Raw genomic sequence first — 20804 nt, forward strand, 5'->3', positions numbered from 1 at the left:
AAGAGAATAGGCACCAACATATGAAAATGTGGACCTTAGCAACTAATTTGCTTTGATAGATTTTGTTCTACTTTGCACTCAAGTTTTGGGGGGGTAGGTTGCTATTGTAGAAATCAAATTATCAAAGTTTTAAAGATATGCCTAGAAGGGTATCACTCATTCTCTTCCAGCGCAAGTAAAACGAATGCATATGGGAACTTTGCAGCAAGCACAGAGGTTGGCACAAGGACTCAAAGAGGTTCCCTATAAAAAGGTGCTATTACTGTAAAAAACACAAAGGGGTTAGCTGCTGATTACCTTTCTAATGTCATAAAATTCATGCCTATGTTATCTGCTTTCAGAAACAAGTCTTTTAAAAGCAGGATGTAACTGAACTTCATCACTGGAAGCGAAGTCTGTGTACTGCTATGGTAGTGAATTATTCAACCCCATTATTAATTACTTGTACATCAAACTAAAGTGCAGGTCTACCCTGAAAAGCAACTGCAAAAAATGACAAAAGGAATCCTATTATTACTGTGTCCCAGTAACTTCAGTTCAAATTTTCTTGATTTACAAATAAAAAAAAAAAAAAAAAGAGTTTTTTTCTAATTGGCAGCACTACAATTCACCCTGGGATCTGAAAGTCAAGCTGGGCTCTTTCACTCTCAAAATACCATTATTGGTAAAAGATTCTACAGGCCAAATTCTGATTTCATGCAACTATGCAATGTAACTGTCTTCAAATTATGCCATCTGTTACCTCTGTGCAACACCATTGCCTTCAGCCTGGGTGCACAGTTGTAAATGAGGGCACAATAAAGCCCTTAAGTAGGACTTTGTTAACAATTCTGATGATGTTATGCAAGCAAGAATAGAGTCCAGCTCACTCCTCTCACAGCTGTGTTCATTCTACAGTGTTAATGGGAGTAAAGACTTAATACACTCTAAAGTGAGCAGCTATGACTTTCAGTACATCCAGGGAGCATATCTGTTGAGTTACCTTTTTTTAACAGTCACTTTCAAAGACGAACCAAACTTTAAAAAGACACGTTTCTAAAATTAGTCTCAATATCCATTAGTGGGAATAGCAATCAAATACCAAGACATGCTGATTTAACATGCAGTATTATGGAAATATCTAACACAAAGAATGCTTGATAAACAGTAAGGTGAAATTTTTAAAAGTTCATAGTGTTGTCCCAACTCTATTTCTACAGAAGTCAATGGGAATTTTACGATTACCTTTAATGACATAACAGCACAGTTAAGCTAGCACTCAGCACTTTTGAAAACTTCAGGCTAGATCATTGGTTTTCAACTTTTTTCATTTGCAGACCCCCTAAAAATGTTCAAATAGAGGTGCAGACCCCTTTGGAAATCTTAGACAGTCTGGGGACCCCCTGGAGTCTGCGGACCACAGGTTGAAAACTACTGCCCTATATGGTTCTTATAAGAGCATGTATAGGTAGAACCACTTGAAGGAGCAGGATGAGACTGACATTTAGGAACCTAAGTAACAATGCTCCACACGGTGGTCTCAAAGACCAATCTACAGTTTACTTTTGATTTATTTAAGAATATTAAAAAAATCAAAAAAGAGATACATTGTTGGCTCTTTCATCATATTTTACTAATAGCTTTAGGTGATGAAAATGGATAAATGATAACACAACCATTACCATAGTTATTTATCTGCAGGCTGCTGAGCTGATTAGCCAGTTGTGTTGTGGATGAAGAGGATGCACTATTTGGATAGGATGGCTGTGACTGAGGGCAGTACGGGGGATAGGAAGGTGCTGCATTGTTGCGAGGTGAAGGGCCTTGAAACCTGAAAAGAGAAATTAATTTATGTTATATAAAAAAATCATCTCAGCCAATCACAACCCAAAAAGTCTAATATCTCCTCACAAATGACACTGAAACCACTGACTATAAGGGCCAAAATTACAGAAGAATCTCCTCAGATTGTCCCCACACAAAGTATATTTTTATTACAACAGAAATGGAGTGCACACAGAGGAAACAGTGTGCCTATACAGAAAGCAAATATTCATTTGCACACCTAATTAGGTATTAGAAGCAATTAAACCTGAGGGGATCTGTATGTAAGATTTTACTGGTGCAGTTTTAGATGTTCTTTTGAAATTCTGAACCCAAATGTCAAATTATCTGCTCACTTGTCCACCTGCGGGGGAAAAGGGGACAGCCTTAGTTTTGGGTGGATGAGGAAGATTCCTACTGTATTAGCAAGGGGAGAGTTTGTATGTGTATCAGGTTGCGGGGGAGAGGAATAATGGGGGAGAGCTGAAGAATCTTTGTATGCGGAGGAAAGAGGAACAGCCTGTGTGTGCGAAACAGTGGGTGCTGTTCTGGTCTTCTAAACTGTTCTGACCACACTTCACCTCTGAACATGAAGGGACCTCTCTTTCCTTTAAGTGAAATATAACTTTGTTTTCTTGCTATCTTGTTCTATTTTGTCCTGAACTACAATACCAGTTCTTTCTGATGTGAGAATATGTGCAGTACATAGGGATAGGATAAGGATATAGTACATAGCACACAGCGGATGAAGTAAAGGACTGAAAGTCAGGCGGTGTAAGTTCTAGTCCTGTTATCACCACTGACCTGCTGTGAGACATTAGGTCAGTCACCTCACTAGCCCCTGTCCCTCATTCCCCTCCCATCCTTTGTCTATTTACACCACAAGCTATTCAGAGCAGGAACTGACTCTCACTAAAAGTGTTTGGGCATGGTACAATGGGGCTCTAATATGAGCTGGTGCCTTTAGATTCTACCACAATACTAGCAATAACAAACTTCCTAATTTAGATATCTAACTAAAACACACACAAATACATTTTTATTTAAAAGAAACTATTGATTATATATATATATATATATATATATATATATATATATATATATAAAATCTGGATGACAACTAAAATAGAAATGTGAAGACAGCAGTAGTTTGACTCACTGATGTCTAAGACATTGCTGCTAGACAGCACCAAATTAATAATAAAACATGCAACCCAAAATAGTTACAGCTAAGAATTTAGAAACTTACCATACAGGTTTTTTGTTTGTTACTCCTTGAAAGCCATTTTATTCAAGCTATTTTCATTTTTTTCTATGGCACCTACATATATATTTTTATCTATAACTATACAAACTACAAATTACGTTACTGAACCACTCTATGGTCAATTTTCTCCATCTTCATATCTCTTCTTCCACATTCTCCTTCTTATCCCTCCCGCCATCTTCATTTTATCCTTTCCCTATTTCATTTTACACTCTTCTTGTTCCACTCATTCCTGTAACCCTTTCTCCTCACTCTGCTTTCCCCAAACATCCACCAAAGCTCACCAAACATCAACCTTCCTCTCCAAAGTAAATCACAGGACTTATACTAAGAGAAGGCAGCCACCAGCCTCCAAGAAGTTGACAAAGCCTCATTATATCTTTAGGGCATCCTGTTCAGTTTTGTCTGTGATGTTGGAAGCTGGTTAAAGAAACTGCTAAGCAGGCAAACTGAATATTGATGCACAGACATGCACAAGCTTCTACTCTCTATTAGCTGGTAACTGATGTAATGCATTCATCATTATATGACAAACCAAGAGGTTCTAGTCATAAGAAGAAAACTTGATACAGAAAATTAATGTAATTTCTATAACAGATGGTATTTCTAACACCTGTTTGTTGCCTTTGTCTCCTCCAAGTAGAGGAGATAAAACGGTGTAATAACAACAACGCTTTTCTCAGTGCTGGTTCACTTTCTATTTCTACATTTCTAATCAGACATAGAAAAAAAGGTCAAAGGTGATTCTCTACTCAGGGAATATATCCTACATAAAGGTTGTATGAAACACCTGGTCCAAATTATTCCTCAGTCTACATTAGATAGTTACTTGATCCAGGAATCCAAAGATCAGTGTTTTCCCCCAGTGAATCAGATTTACACTTCTAACCCCAATAGCCATTCCAGAACACAACATTCATTTGAAACAGCTGGTCTGACTTGTTCCTCTGAAAAGCAGAATGAACTATTATACAATAATGAACATGAGAAGTCTATTGGTGCCCAGCATGGATGTATTATTGCAAGAAAAAGGACAAAAGCCAGTTGCCGTCAATCGCCTAAATATACCAATAGCCCAGCACCTGTAGCATATTAATATGCACAGTGAATAAATTATTGCTATTACAATAAAGCTTTTAATTGCAATTTTTTTAATACAAAAATTTTTAAACTATAATCTTGGGTTGTTTATGCAACCTATGCTTCCACCTTAAGAACAGTTCCAAACAGAAGTTGGGAAAAGAAGAATAGGTCCTAGTTTACTTGAAAATTTACTAGGGCTGTCAAGTGATTAAAAAAAAAATCAAAAGTAAAAAAATTAATTGTGATTAATCGTGCTGTTAAATACAATAAAATAATACAATACAAATAATACAATAATACAATACCATTTATTTAAATATTTTTGGATGTTTTCTACATTTTCAAATATGTTGATTTCAATTACAATACAGAACACATTGCTCATAAAGTACATTGCTCACTTTATATTTATTTTTGATTACAAATACTTGCACTGTAAAAAACAAAAGAAATAGTATTTTTCAGTTCACCTAATGCAAATACTGTAGTGCAATCTCTTTACCGTGAAAGTTGAACTTACAAATGTAGAATTATGTATAAAAAATAACTGCATTCAAAAATAAAACAATGTGAAACTTTAGAGCCTACAAGTCCACTCAGTCCTACTTAGATAATGCTGTCTGCTTCTTGTTTACAATGTCACCTGAAAGTGAGAAAAGGCCTTCACATGGCACTGTTGTAGCTGGTGTCGAAATATATTTATGTGCTAGATGTGCCTAAGATTTATGGGTCCCTTCATGCTTCAACCACCATTCCAGAGGACATTCCTCCATGATGATGATGATGATGGGCTCTGCTCGATAACAATCCAAAGCAGTGCATGTTCATTTCATCATCTGAATCAGATGCCACCATCAGAAGGCTGATTTTCTTTTTTGGTGGTTCGGGTTCTGTAGTTTCTGCATTAGAAACTTTAAGACTTCTGAAAGCATGCTCCACACCTTGTCCCTCTCAGATTTTGGACAGCACTTCAGATTCTTAAACCTTGGGTAAAGTGCTGAAGCTATTTTTAGAAATCTCACATTGGTACCTTCTTTGAGTTTTGTCAAATCTGCTGTGGAAGTGTTCTTAAAACAAACGTGCTGGGTCATCATCCAAAACTGCTATAACACGAAACACATCGCAGAATGCAGGTAAAACAGAACAGGAAAAATACTATTCTCCTCCCAAGGAGTTCAGTTACAAATTTAATTAACGTTTTTTGTTTTTTTTAAACAAGCATCAGCAACATGGAAGCATGTCCTCTGGAATGGTGGCCGAAGCATGAAAGGGTATACAAATGTTTAGCAGATCTGGCACATAAATACCATGCACCACCGGCTGCAAAAGTGTCATGTGAACACCTGTTCTCACTTTCAGGTGACATTGTAAATAAGAAGTGGGCAGTATTATCTCCCGTAAATGTAAACAAGCTTGTTTATCTTAGCAATTGGCTGAAAAAGAAGTAGGACTGAGTGGACTTGTAGGCTCTAAAGTTTTACATTATTTTGTTTTTGAGTGCAGTTATGTAAAAAAAAACCCCTACATTTGTAAGTTACACTTCCATGATAAAGAGATCACACTACAGTATCTGTATGAGGTAAACTGAAAAATACTCTCTTTTGTTTATCATTTTTACAGTGCAAATATTTGTAATAAAAAATAATATAAAGTGAGCACTATTCACTTTGTATTCTGTGTTGTAATAGAAATCAATATATTTGAAAATATAGAAAAACATCCAAAAATATTTAATAAATTTCAATTGGTATACTATTGTTTAACAGTGGGATTAATCACAATACATTTTTGAGTTAATTGCAGGGTGAATAAAACTCTGATTTTTTTTTTATTTTTTAAAAAAATCATTTTTTTATTTAAATTGGATTGTTTTGATAAAATGCTTTTTGAGAAAAAAATTAAAACTATCTTTAGATAGGCTAAAATACATTATACCTCAAAGATATCATATCATGGAATAGGGATTATAAATTCTAATTCTATAATATGAGACAATATAGTCATGTAATGTTTAAGAAAAGTTTTGTAAATGAGTTCCAATAGATCATGGATTAGAGACCCAATCTTATGGGGCTCCAGGGGTATCTGTACAGATTATTTAGGTTAATCTTTCTATCTACCCAACAGGACTCAGTGCTCAGTCAGAGATGCTTAGTTTTGCAATTTTCAAACTGTGGATTTGTGTCTCCAGATAGAACATGCTTGTTAACAGAAAAAATGTTTTTAAATAAACAAACAACATATGGAGGTGAGAAATAACAGACCTCAACCCTATTGTCCCTCTGCACATTTGTGTACACCGAGAGTCAATCCCTTACCTCTCTCTAAAAGTGCAAAGTTTCAAAAAGTTCTATGAATAGAAGATTGTTGGGGGTGGAATAGATCTGGACAAGGAGATGAAGTCTGAAGATAAATGTGAGAAGGGAGGAACAGGCAGTAGAAACAAAAGTGAAACTATTTGAGCAGAATATTTCAGAAGTCTTGAGGTCTTTCTGAGTGAAGCCTTCACGGATTTGAGATCTACCATACCATTCTCTCACTAGAAGGGAAAACCTGTAATGGCAGCAGGCCATAAGAGAGACCTGGTTTGGGAATATTTTAATGAAGTTCCTCTATCTGTAAGGTAAGACAGGGATGTGTGCAAAATACAAACCGTGTAACAAAGAAATGCAAGACCTGTTTGTCCGACTGAAACAACATAATGAGAAGTGTTCCTTCTCAGGAGGAAGCTGCATTGAAGATGATGAAAGGAACATTCTGAACATGCAGGATCTTCAAGTTAGAAACTTTTTTATTTCATACATCTTCCTTAAAGACTGCCTGTCTTCCTTCTGGACTATTCTTGAATTCTTATGTTTGAGAAAAAAATACAGTTGTTACTCTATGGAACTATCACTTTAGATGCATTTGTGATAAAAAATAAATAGTTGAAATAGGCAGATCTTCCTTGTACAATTTCACTTTTAAAGTAGTACTGAGTGTCAGTGAACACGAGTAATACTAAATGAGCAGTATGGTAATAATAATGAATTGACTTATTTTGTTTAGGAGAATCCATCCTCAACATACAAGATTCTGAAAACCATCCACCTTCAAGATCACCAGCAGTTTCAGAGTTATCTGCCAATTACAGTGTTTCAGTCATGTCATGTATGTCACATAGCCACAGTAAATAGCCACCTGTAGCAAAAAGAAAAAAAATCTCCATCATCCAAAAACAACCACAGCTAAGTTTGTGACGAGAACCAGCAGATTACAAAAAGATATAATTGATGAAAAAATTGCCTGGTTTGTTTATGCAGCAAACTCTCCTTTCTGCATGACTGAGAACCCACACTTCATTAACAAGGTTCAGCCATTAAGACCAGGATACAGTCCACCCAACAGAGCAGATGTTGCATGCAAATTGCTGGATAAAGTGAATGAAAGAGAAATTGAGCAGGGTGCAAAAGGTCTAGAGGGTGAAATTGTTAACCTGAGTCTTGATGGGTGAAGCAATGTCCACAATAATCCTGTTGTATGTGTTTGTATGATAACAGAAGAAGGGAATGTCTTCCTTACAGAAACAATTGATACATTAGGAAATACACACACAGCAGAATACTTAACAAGAAGTAGAAGTAAAAGCTATAACAAACTGTGAAAAAAATTCAAATGTCTCCTACACAGCTTGGTCACCGACAATGCTGCAAATGTATCCAAGAAGAGAAGAAATTTAGAAGAAAGTCCCAAGATAATAACATATGATTGCAGTGCTCATTTGATGCACCTCCTAGCCAAAGACTTCAGTGTTCCAGAAATAAAGGCTAATGTTGAAATGGCAAAATACTTCGTAACAACCACTTTGCAGCAGCTGCTCTGAAAAACTGGGAGGAACCAAGCTAACTCTCCCACAAGACATGTGATGGAACTCAGTAGTGGACTGTTCTGAGCACTATATCAAGAACTGGCCTAATCTGATGACGGTTTGTGAACAAAATTATGAAAAAAAAAGATGGCACTGTCACAGCCAAAGTTCTGAACACTGGGCTTAAGAGAAATGTTGAATACATGCTGAGTACCCTGAAGCCTATTTCTGTAGCCTTGAACAAAAAGCAGGGAAATGGCTGTTTTATTGCTGAATCTGTTGAATTTAGAAGCAACTGAGTGAGATCTTAAAAAGAGAAATATGTAATGGCAGAGTTAAATTACAAGCAATAAAAAAACCAATGAGACAAGCACTATCTCCAGCTCATTTTCTTGCAAATATTGTCAATACTCGGGTACCGGGTCAAACCTTAACGGCTGAAGAAGAGGAGTTGGTTATGACATGGACATTCAGCAATCATCCCTTCATAATGCCAACTATAATACACTTCAGAGCTAAGGGTGAACCATTCAAGAAATATGTGTTTGCTGATGATGTTTTAAAGAAAGTCACACCAGTGAACTGGTGGAGGTCACTTAGCACTTGGATTCAGAACAGGCCTGCGCAACTTGTAAAGCGGCGAGGGCCATATTACTCCAAAGAAAACGGCTGAGGGCCGAAACTTCCCAACCCTGCAAACACCCCACCTCAGGACCGCCCAGCCCTGTGGAAACAAACCCTCCTTCCCCAGCACGGCCCCACTAAAACAGCTGTGGGCCAAAAAGGAAGGCTGGGGTTGGGGAGGTGATACTTTATTTTAAATCAACCAGGGGCTCCCAGCTGAAGAGGTGGCTGGGAGCCCTCAGGGTCAAATTAAAGGGCCCGGCGCTCCGGCGGCTGGGGGAACCCGGCAGGGCCGGCTCTAGGTTTTTTGCAACCCCAAGCAAAAAAAAATGTGGCTGCCCCCCGTTTCAGCCCTGGGCTCCCCTTGTAGCCTCCTGCTGCCCCAGTCCTGGGCTCTCCCTCCACCGACCCACACCCCCTGCCGCACCAGCGCTGGGCTTCCCCCTTTCCTCCGCATCAGTGCCCTCCCCCCAACCCGCTGCTGCCCCAGCCCTGGGCTCCCCCCTACCAGTGCCCCCACACATACACCTCCTGCCGCCCCAGCCCTGGGTCACTGGTAACGCTCCCACGGCAGGTCATTCAGCAGGAATTTTGGATGTGCACAAAACACAGACAGGATTGGTTCCCATATGGTTACAGAGCTGCAGTAAAGTGGAACAATTTTCATCTTGTGTGACTGGAGGATATCTGGATGCATATTATAAGACTGTTCTCCATAAATGAGAAAAAGTTGAGGTGCCTTTATTATTCTTTTGTTCCACTTTTTCCTTCTATGGGGAATTTGCCAATGCAACATCACTGTCTTCCTTTTAAACAAACAAAAAGGCAATGGCTGTTGAAAATAGCAATTCCAGTCCTAATAAGCATTTCTTGCTCAATTTTATCCTACTTCTTCTACAGCAAGTTACAGTGGATCAGTATATTTGATTTGGGAGAAATGAAGTAACAGCTGCCCAAACTGAGCCTGAGCACTCCTGAATTTTGACGTGTTCAAATCTGGAAGGCAGGTGCTGGCGTGGGCGGGGGGGCTGTGGGCTCCGCGGAGGAGCATGGCAGCAATGTGTCTGGAGCTGCACGGAGCCAGACATGCTGGTCTGAGTGGCACGGTAAAGTGCTGGGGGTTGGAGAAGGGGTAGGAGGTTCCGTGAGGGCAGTCAAGGGACAGGGAGCAGGGGGGTTGGATGGGACGAAGGTTCAGGGGGGCAGTCAGGGGGACAGACAGCAGTTGGATAGGCATGGGAGTCCCAGGGGTTTATCAGGGGACAGGTAGGGGGTGGGGTCCTGGGGGAAAGTTGGGGGGGGTCCTTGGGACGGGGCAATCAGGGGACAAGGAGCAGCGGCATTTAGATAGGGGGTGGGGTCCTGGGGGGCAGTTAGGGGCAGGGATCTCAGGGGACAAGGACCAGCGGTGTTAGATAGGGGGTGGGGGTCTTGGGGGGCAGTTGGGGCAGGGGTCCCGGGAGGGAGCAATCAGCGGCCACGGGCCGGGATTCAAAGGGCTCTGGGCTGCATGCAGCCGCGGGGAGCCCTGAGCCCTTTAAATCCCAGCCGCGGCTGGGAATCTCTGCGGGCAGCCCAGAGCCCTCTGACTCTTGGCCACGGCTGGGATTTAAAGGGCTCAGGGCTCCCCACCACTGCGGGCAGCCCAGAGCCCTCTGACTCCCGGCCGTGGCTGAGATTTAAAGGGCTCAGGGCTCCCCACTACTGCGGGCAGCCCAGAGCCCTCTGACTCCCGGCCACGGCTGAGATTTAAAGGGCTCAGGGCTCCCCGCAGCTGCCGGCAGCCCAGAGCCCTGTGACTCTCCGCCGCAGCTGGGATTTAAAGGGCTCTGGGCTCCCCGCTGCTGCGGGCAGCCCAGAACCCTCTGACTCGCGGCCACAGCTGGGATTTAAAGGGCTCTGGGCTGCCTGCAGAGCGCCGTGTGTGGGGGATTTAGAATCCCCCCCGCAAACCGCACAGTGAGGCTCCGTGGGCCGCATGTTGTGCAGGCCTGATTCACAGTGATAATGTCACTTTTAACACCAGTAGGTTCTTCTGCCGATGCAGAAAGAATATTTTCTTCCTTTGGACTATTGAGAAATCGTTTGGGACCTGAAAAAGCAGTAAAGCTTGTTTTTCTTTTCCAGATTATGAGCAAACAGAAAAATGAAGGTGATGATGATTGAGTTAGCTGCAAAAACCAATATTTTAAGCTTCTCATGTTGATCTGGCTGACATGGTCAATTTAATTATTTTTTAAAAATATTTCATGTAATTATTGTAATTAAAAAGAATTTTAACAAAAACAAACCTGATTTTAAAAAACTTGAATGTTTAACTAAATTCAAAAATTCATATGCTTGTTTTGTTAAAATATTATGTTTGCTGTTGAAGAAAACAATCCAGAATACATAACGTTGTTGTTTTAGTTAAATAAAACTATTTAAATGTTTGTCTGGTGATGTTCTCCTCCTAATACAGCTTGGCAAGAAAATCCTCCAAATATTAATGATTAACCTGTTGAACTGGAGATAGTTCACCTCCCAATGACTTCATAAATATCTGCTTCAATTACCTTTGTTAAATGAAATAACCAAACAATCATTCATTTTCTGATATAACTGTAAAACTTACTTTGAAGTTTTCAAAATAAAATCACTGAAAAATGTATAGTGTGTACCTTCTCAAAATGAAACCTACATCTATCTCTGAGTTGCGAAGAATATGTATTAAGGTTATTATAACCAATAAGAATGCACTTTTATGTAGAAATCCATGATTATATCGAGTCTTCCTGACTAGTGATTTAAATCAAATCCTCCCATGAGTTAACTGTGATTAATCAACAGCTCTAAAATTTACGTACTCCTTCTTGGACCCTTTCTCCTTTTTCCTATCCCCAGAAGACTGGCTGACCATTTCAAAGCAACTTGTGACCCAAAATTTAGTTTCAACCCACTTAAAAGCTAAACCTGGAAACTGAACAGTCCCCAAGTTAGATGGATCAGAAATGGCTGAATACCTATGGATCAGCTACGAAAACAATACATAAAGAAAAAGTTAGATCTGATTCATGCTATTTCTTGAAAATCACCTGTGTGGCTGATGTCCAGTTGAATGGGGGCCATTCTGGAAGTTTGCCTGGCTATACTGACGGGTGCCAGGAGGTGCAGATCCATCAGGAGCAGAGGACCCAAAAGGCACAGTAGATTTCAACATACCTAAAATAAGTCACATTTAAATACGTTTATAATAGATATAAAAATGCATGAAACCCATTAAATGGGGACTTAAACACAACAATCAGGAGATGTATGAATTACGGTTTCAATATCAATAGCCAAAACTGGATGAATTCAGAGCCAGGCACAGAAATTAATTAAAGAAATCTATCAACAATGCTCACCATTTATTACTTCCTTCTCACCTTCCTCTCTTTTTCAACATTTCCCATTCCTTTGTTGCTTTCAAGGATGCTAGTTTATATACACTAACAAGCACAGATGATAAATAGCAACCCAGGCCTCAGCTAGGCTATGGTGATGACCTTACATTTTAAACTCTATAAAGGGGTAAATCCAGAAATTTGACAGGAACAATAATATAAATAAAATAATAATAATATATAAATAATGTAAGGTAACATCAAATACTTGCTTAGGAAAATAAACTAAGTTACCATGACAATAAAAAGTTTTTTCAACACATTGTGTCACCCCAAGGGGGAAATCAACAACTCGTCACCCTGTCTTCAAAGTCCAGTTTCGGAGGATCACCCCCACTTCCCAAACTGTACCCCCATCAGAGTCCCAATGGTCAACCTCACCAGGTATACGATCTATGTTCCTTGCAGCCAGGCTCCTTGCATGCTGCCCTTCAAGGTTCAGCTTCCTCTAATACAGCTAGCTCAGCAAATCCTCTTTTTACGTTAGTGACGCCTCTTTTCATCTCCTTTTTCTAAATACCTCCTCTCCAGCAGATCCCAAGCCCCCTCACTCATGCTGCCCTCTCATTGGCCGTCTCTCCTCAGGACAGCACTCTATTTTGCTGAATCTCACATTACCCCTCTTGGTTGGCAGCAGGTGCTTGTCCCAAAGTTAGTACAATGGAAAAATGTGGAGAAGAGGAGAAGGACAAACAGAAGGAAACAGATTGTGTAGGTAAGAAAAAAAAAACAGAGTAGGAAAGTGAAAAGGATCCTGAAGCGAGAGCCTCCAAACTAGTGCAGGAAAGTACCTGTGCACTTTTATACTGAAAGCTTATTTGGGAATTCCTAGCCTCCTCATTAAGCTTTTTAGTAAGAACAAACACCGATGGTTAAGTTTTCCTCAGTAAGACAGTGCTTTTCAGAAAACTGGAAGAGCTTGACAACACAGGCTTATCCTAAGAATGCCAGCTCACCTATATCCAGTATCCCTTCAGTAGGAGTGTTTCTTAAACACTGAGAAGTCCACACTGCTGATCAACTATACAGAGATTACAAGTTATAAAGAAAAATAATGTAACATGTTCCAATCAGTGTGTCTTGGATTATTTTTCTTTTAGGTTAACTTTCCTTAAAATTACAGTTTGGATGGCTACCAACTTTGGTACTCTCCTCTGAATATTCCAAATAAAAAACCTTCTCATTTCTAGAGGTTCTTCTATTTCATTTGGCCAAACTTAGTCTTGGTATAAAGGTTGTATTGCATTTGATAGAGTCCTGGCTCCTCACTCTAGACTGAATTTGTTCCTGTCACTCATTTCATGAGAACAAGAAAAGTAGACAGGCTATTCAACAAACTTCATATACAATCTTGTGCAATATGAAGAAATCAGCCTTCTACTTTGCTGTTGATCCTGCTTAATATCTGAAAAATGTAAATCCTAATCTAAGTTTTCATCTTCTTATAACCGTCTCTTATCTACCGTCTATAAATGACTAAAAGAACAGCTCAAACACCTTTTCTATTTTAATATGTACTCTCCCTGCCCTCTGATGTTTTGATCCCCAGGGATCTGTACTAAGACCAGTCCTATTTAGCATATTCATAAATGATCTGGAAAAAGGGGTAAACAGGGTGGCAAAATTTGCAGATGATACACAACTATTCAAGATAGTTATGTCCCAAGCAAACTGCAAAGAGCTACAAAAAGGACCTCATAAAACTGGGTGACTGGGCAACAAAATGGCAGATGAAATTTATGCAATAATGCAAAGTAATGTACATTGGAAAACATAATCCTAACTATGCATATACAATGATGAGATCAAAATTTGCTGTTACCGCTCAAGAAAGATCTTGGAGTCATTGTGGATAGTTCTCTGAAAACAACCACTCAAACTGAGCAGCAGTCAAAAAAGCAAACAGAATGTTGGGAATCATCAAGAAAGGAATAGATAAGACAGACAATATCATATTGCCTCTGTATAAATCCATGGTACACCCACAACTTGAATACTGCATGCAGATGTGATCGTCCCATCTCAAAAAAGATATATTGGAATTGGAAAAGCTTCAGAAAAGGGCAAAAAAAATGATTAGGGGTATAGAATGGCTTCCTTATGAGGAGAGAGAAATAAGACTGGGACTTTTCCGCTTAGAAAAGAGGTGACTAAGGAGGGATATGATTGAGGTCTATAAAATCATGAGTGGTATAGAGAAAGTAGATAAGGAAGTGTTATTTACTCCTTTTCATAATACAAGAACAAGGGGCCACCAAATAAAATTAATAGTTAGCAGCAAAGGCGCCAACCTTCCCCGGCGCCGGTGGATGCTCACACCCCCCGCCCCAGGCCCCGCCCTGACTCCACCCTTTCCCTGCCCCACCCCCATTCCAACACCTTCCACAAAGTCCTTGCCCTGGCCCCGCCCCCTCCCTGTCCCTATTGGACCCCTTCCTCAAGTCCTCGCCCCAGCCCCGCCTCTTCCCTGAGCGCACTGTGTATCCCCTCCTCCCCACTCCCTCCCAGCCGCATGAAACAACTGTTTCGCAACGCAAGCGCTGGGAGCTAGGGGGAAAAAAGCAGGCACGCAGCATGCTCAGGGGAGGAGGCGGAGCGTAGGTGGAGGTGAGCTCGGCAGGAGGGCAGTGAGCTGCCAGTGGGTGCTGAGCACCCACCAATTTTTCCCTGTGGGTGCTCCAGCCCCGGACCACCCATGGAGTCAGTGCCTATGGGTAGCAGGTTTAAAACAAACACAAGAAAGTATTTTTTTCACACAACACTTTGTCAACCTCTGGAACTCCTTGCCAGAGGGTGTCGTGAAGGCCAATACTATAACTGGGTTCAAAAGGGAGCTAGACAGATTCATGGAAGATAAGTCCATCAATGGCTATTAGCCAGGATCGACAGGAATGGTGTCCCCAGTCTCTGTTTGCCAAAAGCTGGGATTGGGTGACAGGGGATGGATCACTTGATGATAACCTGTCTGTTCGTTCCCTCTGGGGCACCTGCCATTGGCCACTGTCAGGAGACAAGATACTGGTCCTGATGGACCTTTGGTCTGACCCAGTATGGCCATTCTTATGTTGGCCGAAACTTGTATGTCATTTCCCTTCGCCGACTCAGTAACCTGCCCATCAATGTTGTTAAGTTTTCCTCCCCCACTTTTTAAGCCTTACTCTTTGGTTAAAGGCTACTGCCCTGATCTTTCTCTCCAATATATACTCCTTTAACTTCACTGAAATTACACCTGATTTACACAGGGCAGCGAGTTGAGAATCAGGTCTTATATAGGTTGCCATTATAAATGTTTGGTCATTTTCTTGCATCAACCCTATGTAAGTTCAATCACATACTCTTACTTTCTAAAAAAATCTGGAGCCCCAGTTTGGCAATCTTTTTTTGAGTTTTGTATCCTGATATATGTGTACTTACAAATATTGACTGCAGCTGTATGTTTGTCCTGCTTTGCTCTATCTGATGTCTGTCAATTACCATGTATTAATCAGTAGACACATCATACTGAGATATAATGAGCAACTTTCCACCCAGCCTATAAAAACTAGCCAGGTTATTTTCCCTATTAGAAGCCAGTTGGCTCATATATGATCAGATGGCTAGCCTATGTTTTCTTCTTTTTAACCAACCCCACCACAGAAAGAAAAAACAAACAATCTCAATGAGTACAATACTGAGTAAAGTACCAACTGGATGTTCACAGTCCAGATCCTGGTTAGGATCTCATTAATCTTTTTAATCAATTATTGGTTCTACAGCAGAAAACAGCTCATTTCTGAAGTGACCACCTCCCATCAAAGAGGTTAGCTTAGAACATACTTCTGTTTTCAGAAAAGATTTTTAGCTCTTTCCTTCTCTCTGCATATATTAGGCATTTCTTATCACTGTGGTATCCAAACACAAGTACAACTTACTGTTCCCTGCAAAGCAAAATTAACATACCGGGTGAGTATACACGAAAGGCCTCTTTGTTGATCTGCATATTGTCTTATAATTTGCACCAGATCAGGAAGGAGCATTTTTGGACTGGTGTAAATGATTACATGAGATGCAAGACAATTAACAATCAGGCTCTGAGCACACAGTACACTAGTATTGCCTTACCTGACTGAGGTGCCGAGTATGATAGGGTTGAGACACCATAATGCCCATAAAGAGGTGAAGAAGTAGGTGGTCCAAAGCCTGTAGAAAACCCCCCAATACCAGGTTGGGATTGGGAATATGGAGGTGTTGCAACATAACCTTGTTGGCTCATTCCGTTACTATTCTCATTCCAAATGGGAGTCTCCCTTACAAGTCTGTAAAGGAAAGATTTCCATCAACTCTTACTCCATAGCATCCTAGAAGACTCACATTTTTGTTACTAATGAAAACCTTAAGGCAACACAAACTGGGAGTCAAGAAGAGCACAGTTTTGTTCCCGTCTCTTCCACGGCCTTCTGTGTGAATTTGAACAAATCACTTAATTTATCTGGACATAGTCACTCCATCCCAGGGGAAAAGTTTACAGAGTTGGGGTTTGGTTTTTTGGGTAGTGATCTCTGTAGAAGAAAATTCCTTACACTCTTCTATTAGGAGGGGGAGAGAATGAGCTACATTTGCCCCAAAAGAATAGGACTGTGGGTCTGCTCCCCAAACACCTGAGATCCCACAGGATACAGAGGAAGTTCAGGAAAAGCAGAATCAGGATGGGGCAGGACCACTCCGGCAACTACTTGTCCTACCCCAATACACCCCTTGCATCAGGGTGTCTGCAGAAGAGGAGAGAGGCATAGAGCTGACTGTGCAGTGAGCCTCATAAACCGGGCCTATTCCCAGTAGTGAGGGAGGATTCAAGGTCCTTTTATGCTGGTTTAGCTGGAGCAAAGGGCCTACAGTGCACGAATGAATTCATCTCTATAACTGCGAACCCAGAATGTCTCACTCATCTGCATTAGCACTACAGCTCAGGCATTGGCCCCCTTTCAGATTTAAGCAGAACAAAAAGTTATTTGCTTTCTTTGTCCTAGCCATTTTTATTACTCCAAGAGAAGACGGCAAGTATGTCAAACACCAGTTACTTCAGTTATCAATGCTTCCCTAACCCCATTGCTCAGCCTGACTCCCTGCTACCCAGCTCTGCTCCTTACAGACCTCCCCACCTCTGGTCACGGGGAGGCAGGCTGGACAATGGGGCATGGGAGGCTCAATAAACACAACAGGGTACAGGAGACCTGCTTCCTAACCAACCCCGGGTTGATATTCACAGCCAGGCAGGCTCCCTCCAGTTAGCCTTTACAGATCCCAGCCAGCCAACCAGCTATCTATCTAACCCCTGCTTTCCTTTATCTTTCTGCTTTTTACTCTGACAGACTCAATCTTCTCTTCCATTGATCGCCCAGACAAACTTGCTCAACATCATCAGAACACAGATCCTCCTAGCAAATGCATAAAAGTGTTTCAAAGACAAGAAGTTGCTACCCTGTTCCCAGGGGTTCCCACAGGGCAACTTCAGCTGCCACTCTCTCCTTCTTCCGCCCCTACTGTTTTATTAACATTTGATTTAAAGAGAAACAAAAACCAACACCCACATGTGACTTTAGACCTCTGATGCCAGGAATTTCATTTCATTGTGTTTGAAAGCTGGATCTCACCTGTAATAACACTGTGGGCATTTGTTTGTTACAGGAAGGTCTTGTTTACAAGTGTACTTACCAGTGCTTTTCCCTGGGTAGGGCTAAAAATTAAGATGAATATTATAAACTCTGAAGCATAGTGCATTGAGCTAGACTACCACATTTCATAACACTACTTTGCATTTACATAGCACCTTTCATTAGGGGATGTGAAAATGTTTTACTGATATTAAAATTGTTTACTTACCCAGCCCTGTTAGGTAATTATCATTATCCCCTTTTTACAGAGAGAAGAAACCAAACCAGAGAGAGTAAGCTCAAAATTTGAAAAAATAAAATCCACTGATTTTTGGTAACCAACATAAGACTGATTGTTCAGAGATACTGAGCATCCAAAACCCCAAATGAAGTTAAGAAGAGCTGAGAGTACTCAGCACCCAAGGGCCCTTAAGTTGTGCACACACATACACACACAAAAAATAAGCACTCCAAATTAATGGGCACTCCTGGAAAATGTTGCCTAAGCATCCTTCCCAGGTTAGACAGGAAATTAGCAGCTAAGCCAGGAACAAGTCCCAGATCTCCTTATACTCGGTCCCGTGGTGAAAGCTCACCATTTTCCTATGCACAAGATTCCCCAATTGTTTAAGATATTTTTGTTGAATGTTCAGCAGTTCCAAACAGATAAGATGACAGGGCTATCATTTGTTCCTTAGCTACTAAGGTAAAGCTTGAAAAGAGAGAAAGCCTAGAGAGTGCTTTGTTGCCAGTAGTACTTTTTTTTTTCCCCAGCAGAGAGAGACGTGGCAACACGAGCTTTGGTCACTCTAGAATAGATTTACCTAACAGTCAGCACTAACTCCCAGTATGTAGGAAATGTTCTCTCTAAGAAGGTTTCAGCAGCCAACATCTTTCTTAGCCCCGACAGAATCTAAGGGAAACAACGTCCTCCACTACTTAATCACCAAAAAAACAAAACCACAACCACCACCAAAAAAAAAAAAATTTGCCACGTCAAACTTCCCACACATTAAAAAAACCAAAGAGAGCCTGTGTAAGAAGGAGAGGGACTCTCAAACATAAACATAATGCCAACTTACCGATTTGACTCATTTCATACTGTATTTCATATGTAACATAAATAACCCCCTCGTACACATATACATATATACAGAATATACAGTGAAACCTGCTCCAAAACACTACCCAAGATACTAGCATAAAATGATCCACTAGTTCAGGCTGGACTTTAATTAGAGATGTACAAAACTGTACAGGAAACTACAAAGAAAATTTTAAGATCACCTCTGAAACCAGGGGACTTCTCTTGCATGTGGTGACCTTTTCACAAGTTTCTCTATTGATATGCCTACATATAAATATAAATAGAAAAAAGTTTTATCTTCTCTGTTCTCTTATTATGTCTTTCCCCAAACCCTCCCTAACACTTCACTAATTCAAATGACATTAGTAGGGCTAAGTTGCAATCCTGCAGCTGTGTCCATTCAGGATAACTGCTGTGCCCATGCAGAGTTCCACTGAAATCAATGTGGCTCTGGAAAAGCACAAAGGCCCATCCACACAGGTGCTGCTATAAGATCATGGATTTATAACTATAATATAAAAACACTCTCAACCCAATGCAAGGGAGTTGGTTGTTATTTTTATTATTTATGTGCTAGTGTGTTAGGTGTTGTACAATACATAGAGGGAGGCAGGCTCCCTGCCCCTAGCACCTTATAAACTTAAGACAATTAGTACAATTTTGGTATACTACACACTAGAAAGACAGACAACAGTCCAAGCTGAAAGCAGTGAAGACTGTGTGTATATTTTACTGTACTGTGCATCTCCTCCTTAATAATGCTGTGTATGAGAGACATTCCTCCACTGGTACCCCACCTGGGTTACTCATGTAGGATATACATTTTCACCTGGGCTCCCTCCCAGTTCTGTGCATGTAGGGTGCATGCTCCCGATCATACTGTTACCTAGTATACGGGATACACCCCATCTCATTGCTCTCCAGTGCTGGATGCATTCCCCTCACCCTGGGATGTGTGTATAATGCACTCCACTCTGCTGCTCCTCAGTACTGTGCATACAGGATGCAAGTCCCTCACAATACTCCAACTCTGTGTTTTGAGCAAACCCCAATACTGTATATATATGATGCACTCTTCCCCCAGGTCTCCAGTTCTGTATATGCATCCCTATCTACTTCCAATGCTATGTATATAGATAGCATCCACTCCTTCCCCAAGTTTCCAGTGGTGCTCATATAAGAAGCACCCCATACTGTACTCCAAGTTACGTGTATATAGGCTGCACCACCAAGTCCCGACTGGTGAGTATTCCGGGTGCACCCTCATGCCGCACCCCCCACGCTGTACACATAGGATGTGCACCATCCTGCAAGCCCCCCCGAATGCTGTGTACCTAGGACGCAGCCCCTGCTGCACCCTTACAGGCAGTCTATAGGCTGCACCCACTTGCGGTGTGCATATAATACACCCGGCTCCCCACGACTGCCCCAGGTTTCCATTACCTGTGCACCGTGTGCAGCCCCCCTCCCCCGTGTCTCTGTGGCTCGCACGCTCGGGCCGGTCACACAGCAGCTGTCCCCGGCGCGAAGCTCCCGGCTCCTCTCCGCTCGCGGCCGCCCAGTGAACTGCCACGTCTAACAGCGCGCGCCGGGAGCCGCCACGGGCACGCGCCGCCGCACACAGCTCAGCTCGAACCATGCTCCCTCACTCAGGCGCATGCCCGAGAGAGGAGGCCGAGCAGGCGCAGTAACAACTCTGAAGCCGCCGCCCTCACCTGCCTGCAGAGCGGGGTGAGGACTGGAGAAGGAAGGAAGGACAGAGGAGCCGCAGTGGGCTGGGGTGCGGATAGTGGTGCAGAAGGGGGGCTGCCTTGTGCTTTCCCTGCAGTGGAGCAGTGCAGCTGTCAGGAGGGGAAAAGGAATGAACATTAACCCAGGGAGAGAGGTAGAAAGCGGCAGAGTCGTGCTAGTTGGCGTTTCCTGAAAGTTCCAGCTCCTGGAGTCCTGAGACACTCCGCTTATGCTTAAAGAGGATGTTACTGAGTCTGGCTGGGGGGGGGGGGTGGTGGGGAGCTGGACAACATGACCCGCAGCTGGC

General features: G+C 41.6%; 1 protein-coding gene across 2 annotated transcripts in view; it reads right to left on the minus strand.

Annotated features, from left to right (window-relative positions):
- The window catches only part of SEC24D (SEC24 homolog D, COPII coat complex component), a 91386-nt gene extending 71057 nt beyond the window's left edge, over nt 1-20329 (minus strand). For both annotated transcript variants that reach the window (XM_050946263.1, XM_050946262.1), the window contains exons 1-4: nt 20210-20329; nt 16151-16344; nt 11699-11825; nt 1662-1810 (exon numbers count right to left, since the gene is read on the minus strand). In XM_050946263.1, coding sequence (XP_050802220.1) covers nt 1662-1810; nt 11699-11825; nt 16151-16301 — 427 coding nt within the window. In that variant the 5' untranslated portion in view covers nt 16302-16344; nt 20210-20329. The remainder of the gene's footprint in view (nt 1-1661; nt 1811-11698; nt 11826-16150; nt 16345-20209) is intronic.
- Nucleotides 20330-20804: the final 475 nt, after the last annotated feature.

This window comes from Gopherus flavomarginatus, chromosome 3 (genome assembly GCF_025201925.1).
Source record: "Gopherus flavomarginatus isolate rGopFla2 chromosome 3, rGopFla2.mat.asm, whole genome shotgun sequence".
Lineage (NCBI taxonomy): Eukaryota > Metazoa > Chordata > Testudines > Testudinidae > Gopherus > Gopherus flavomarginatus.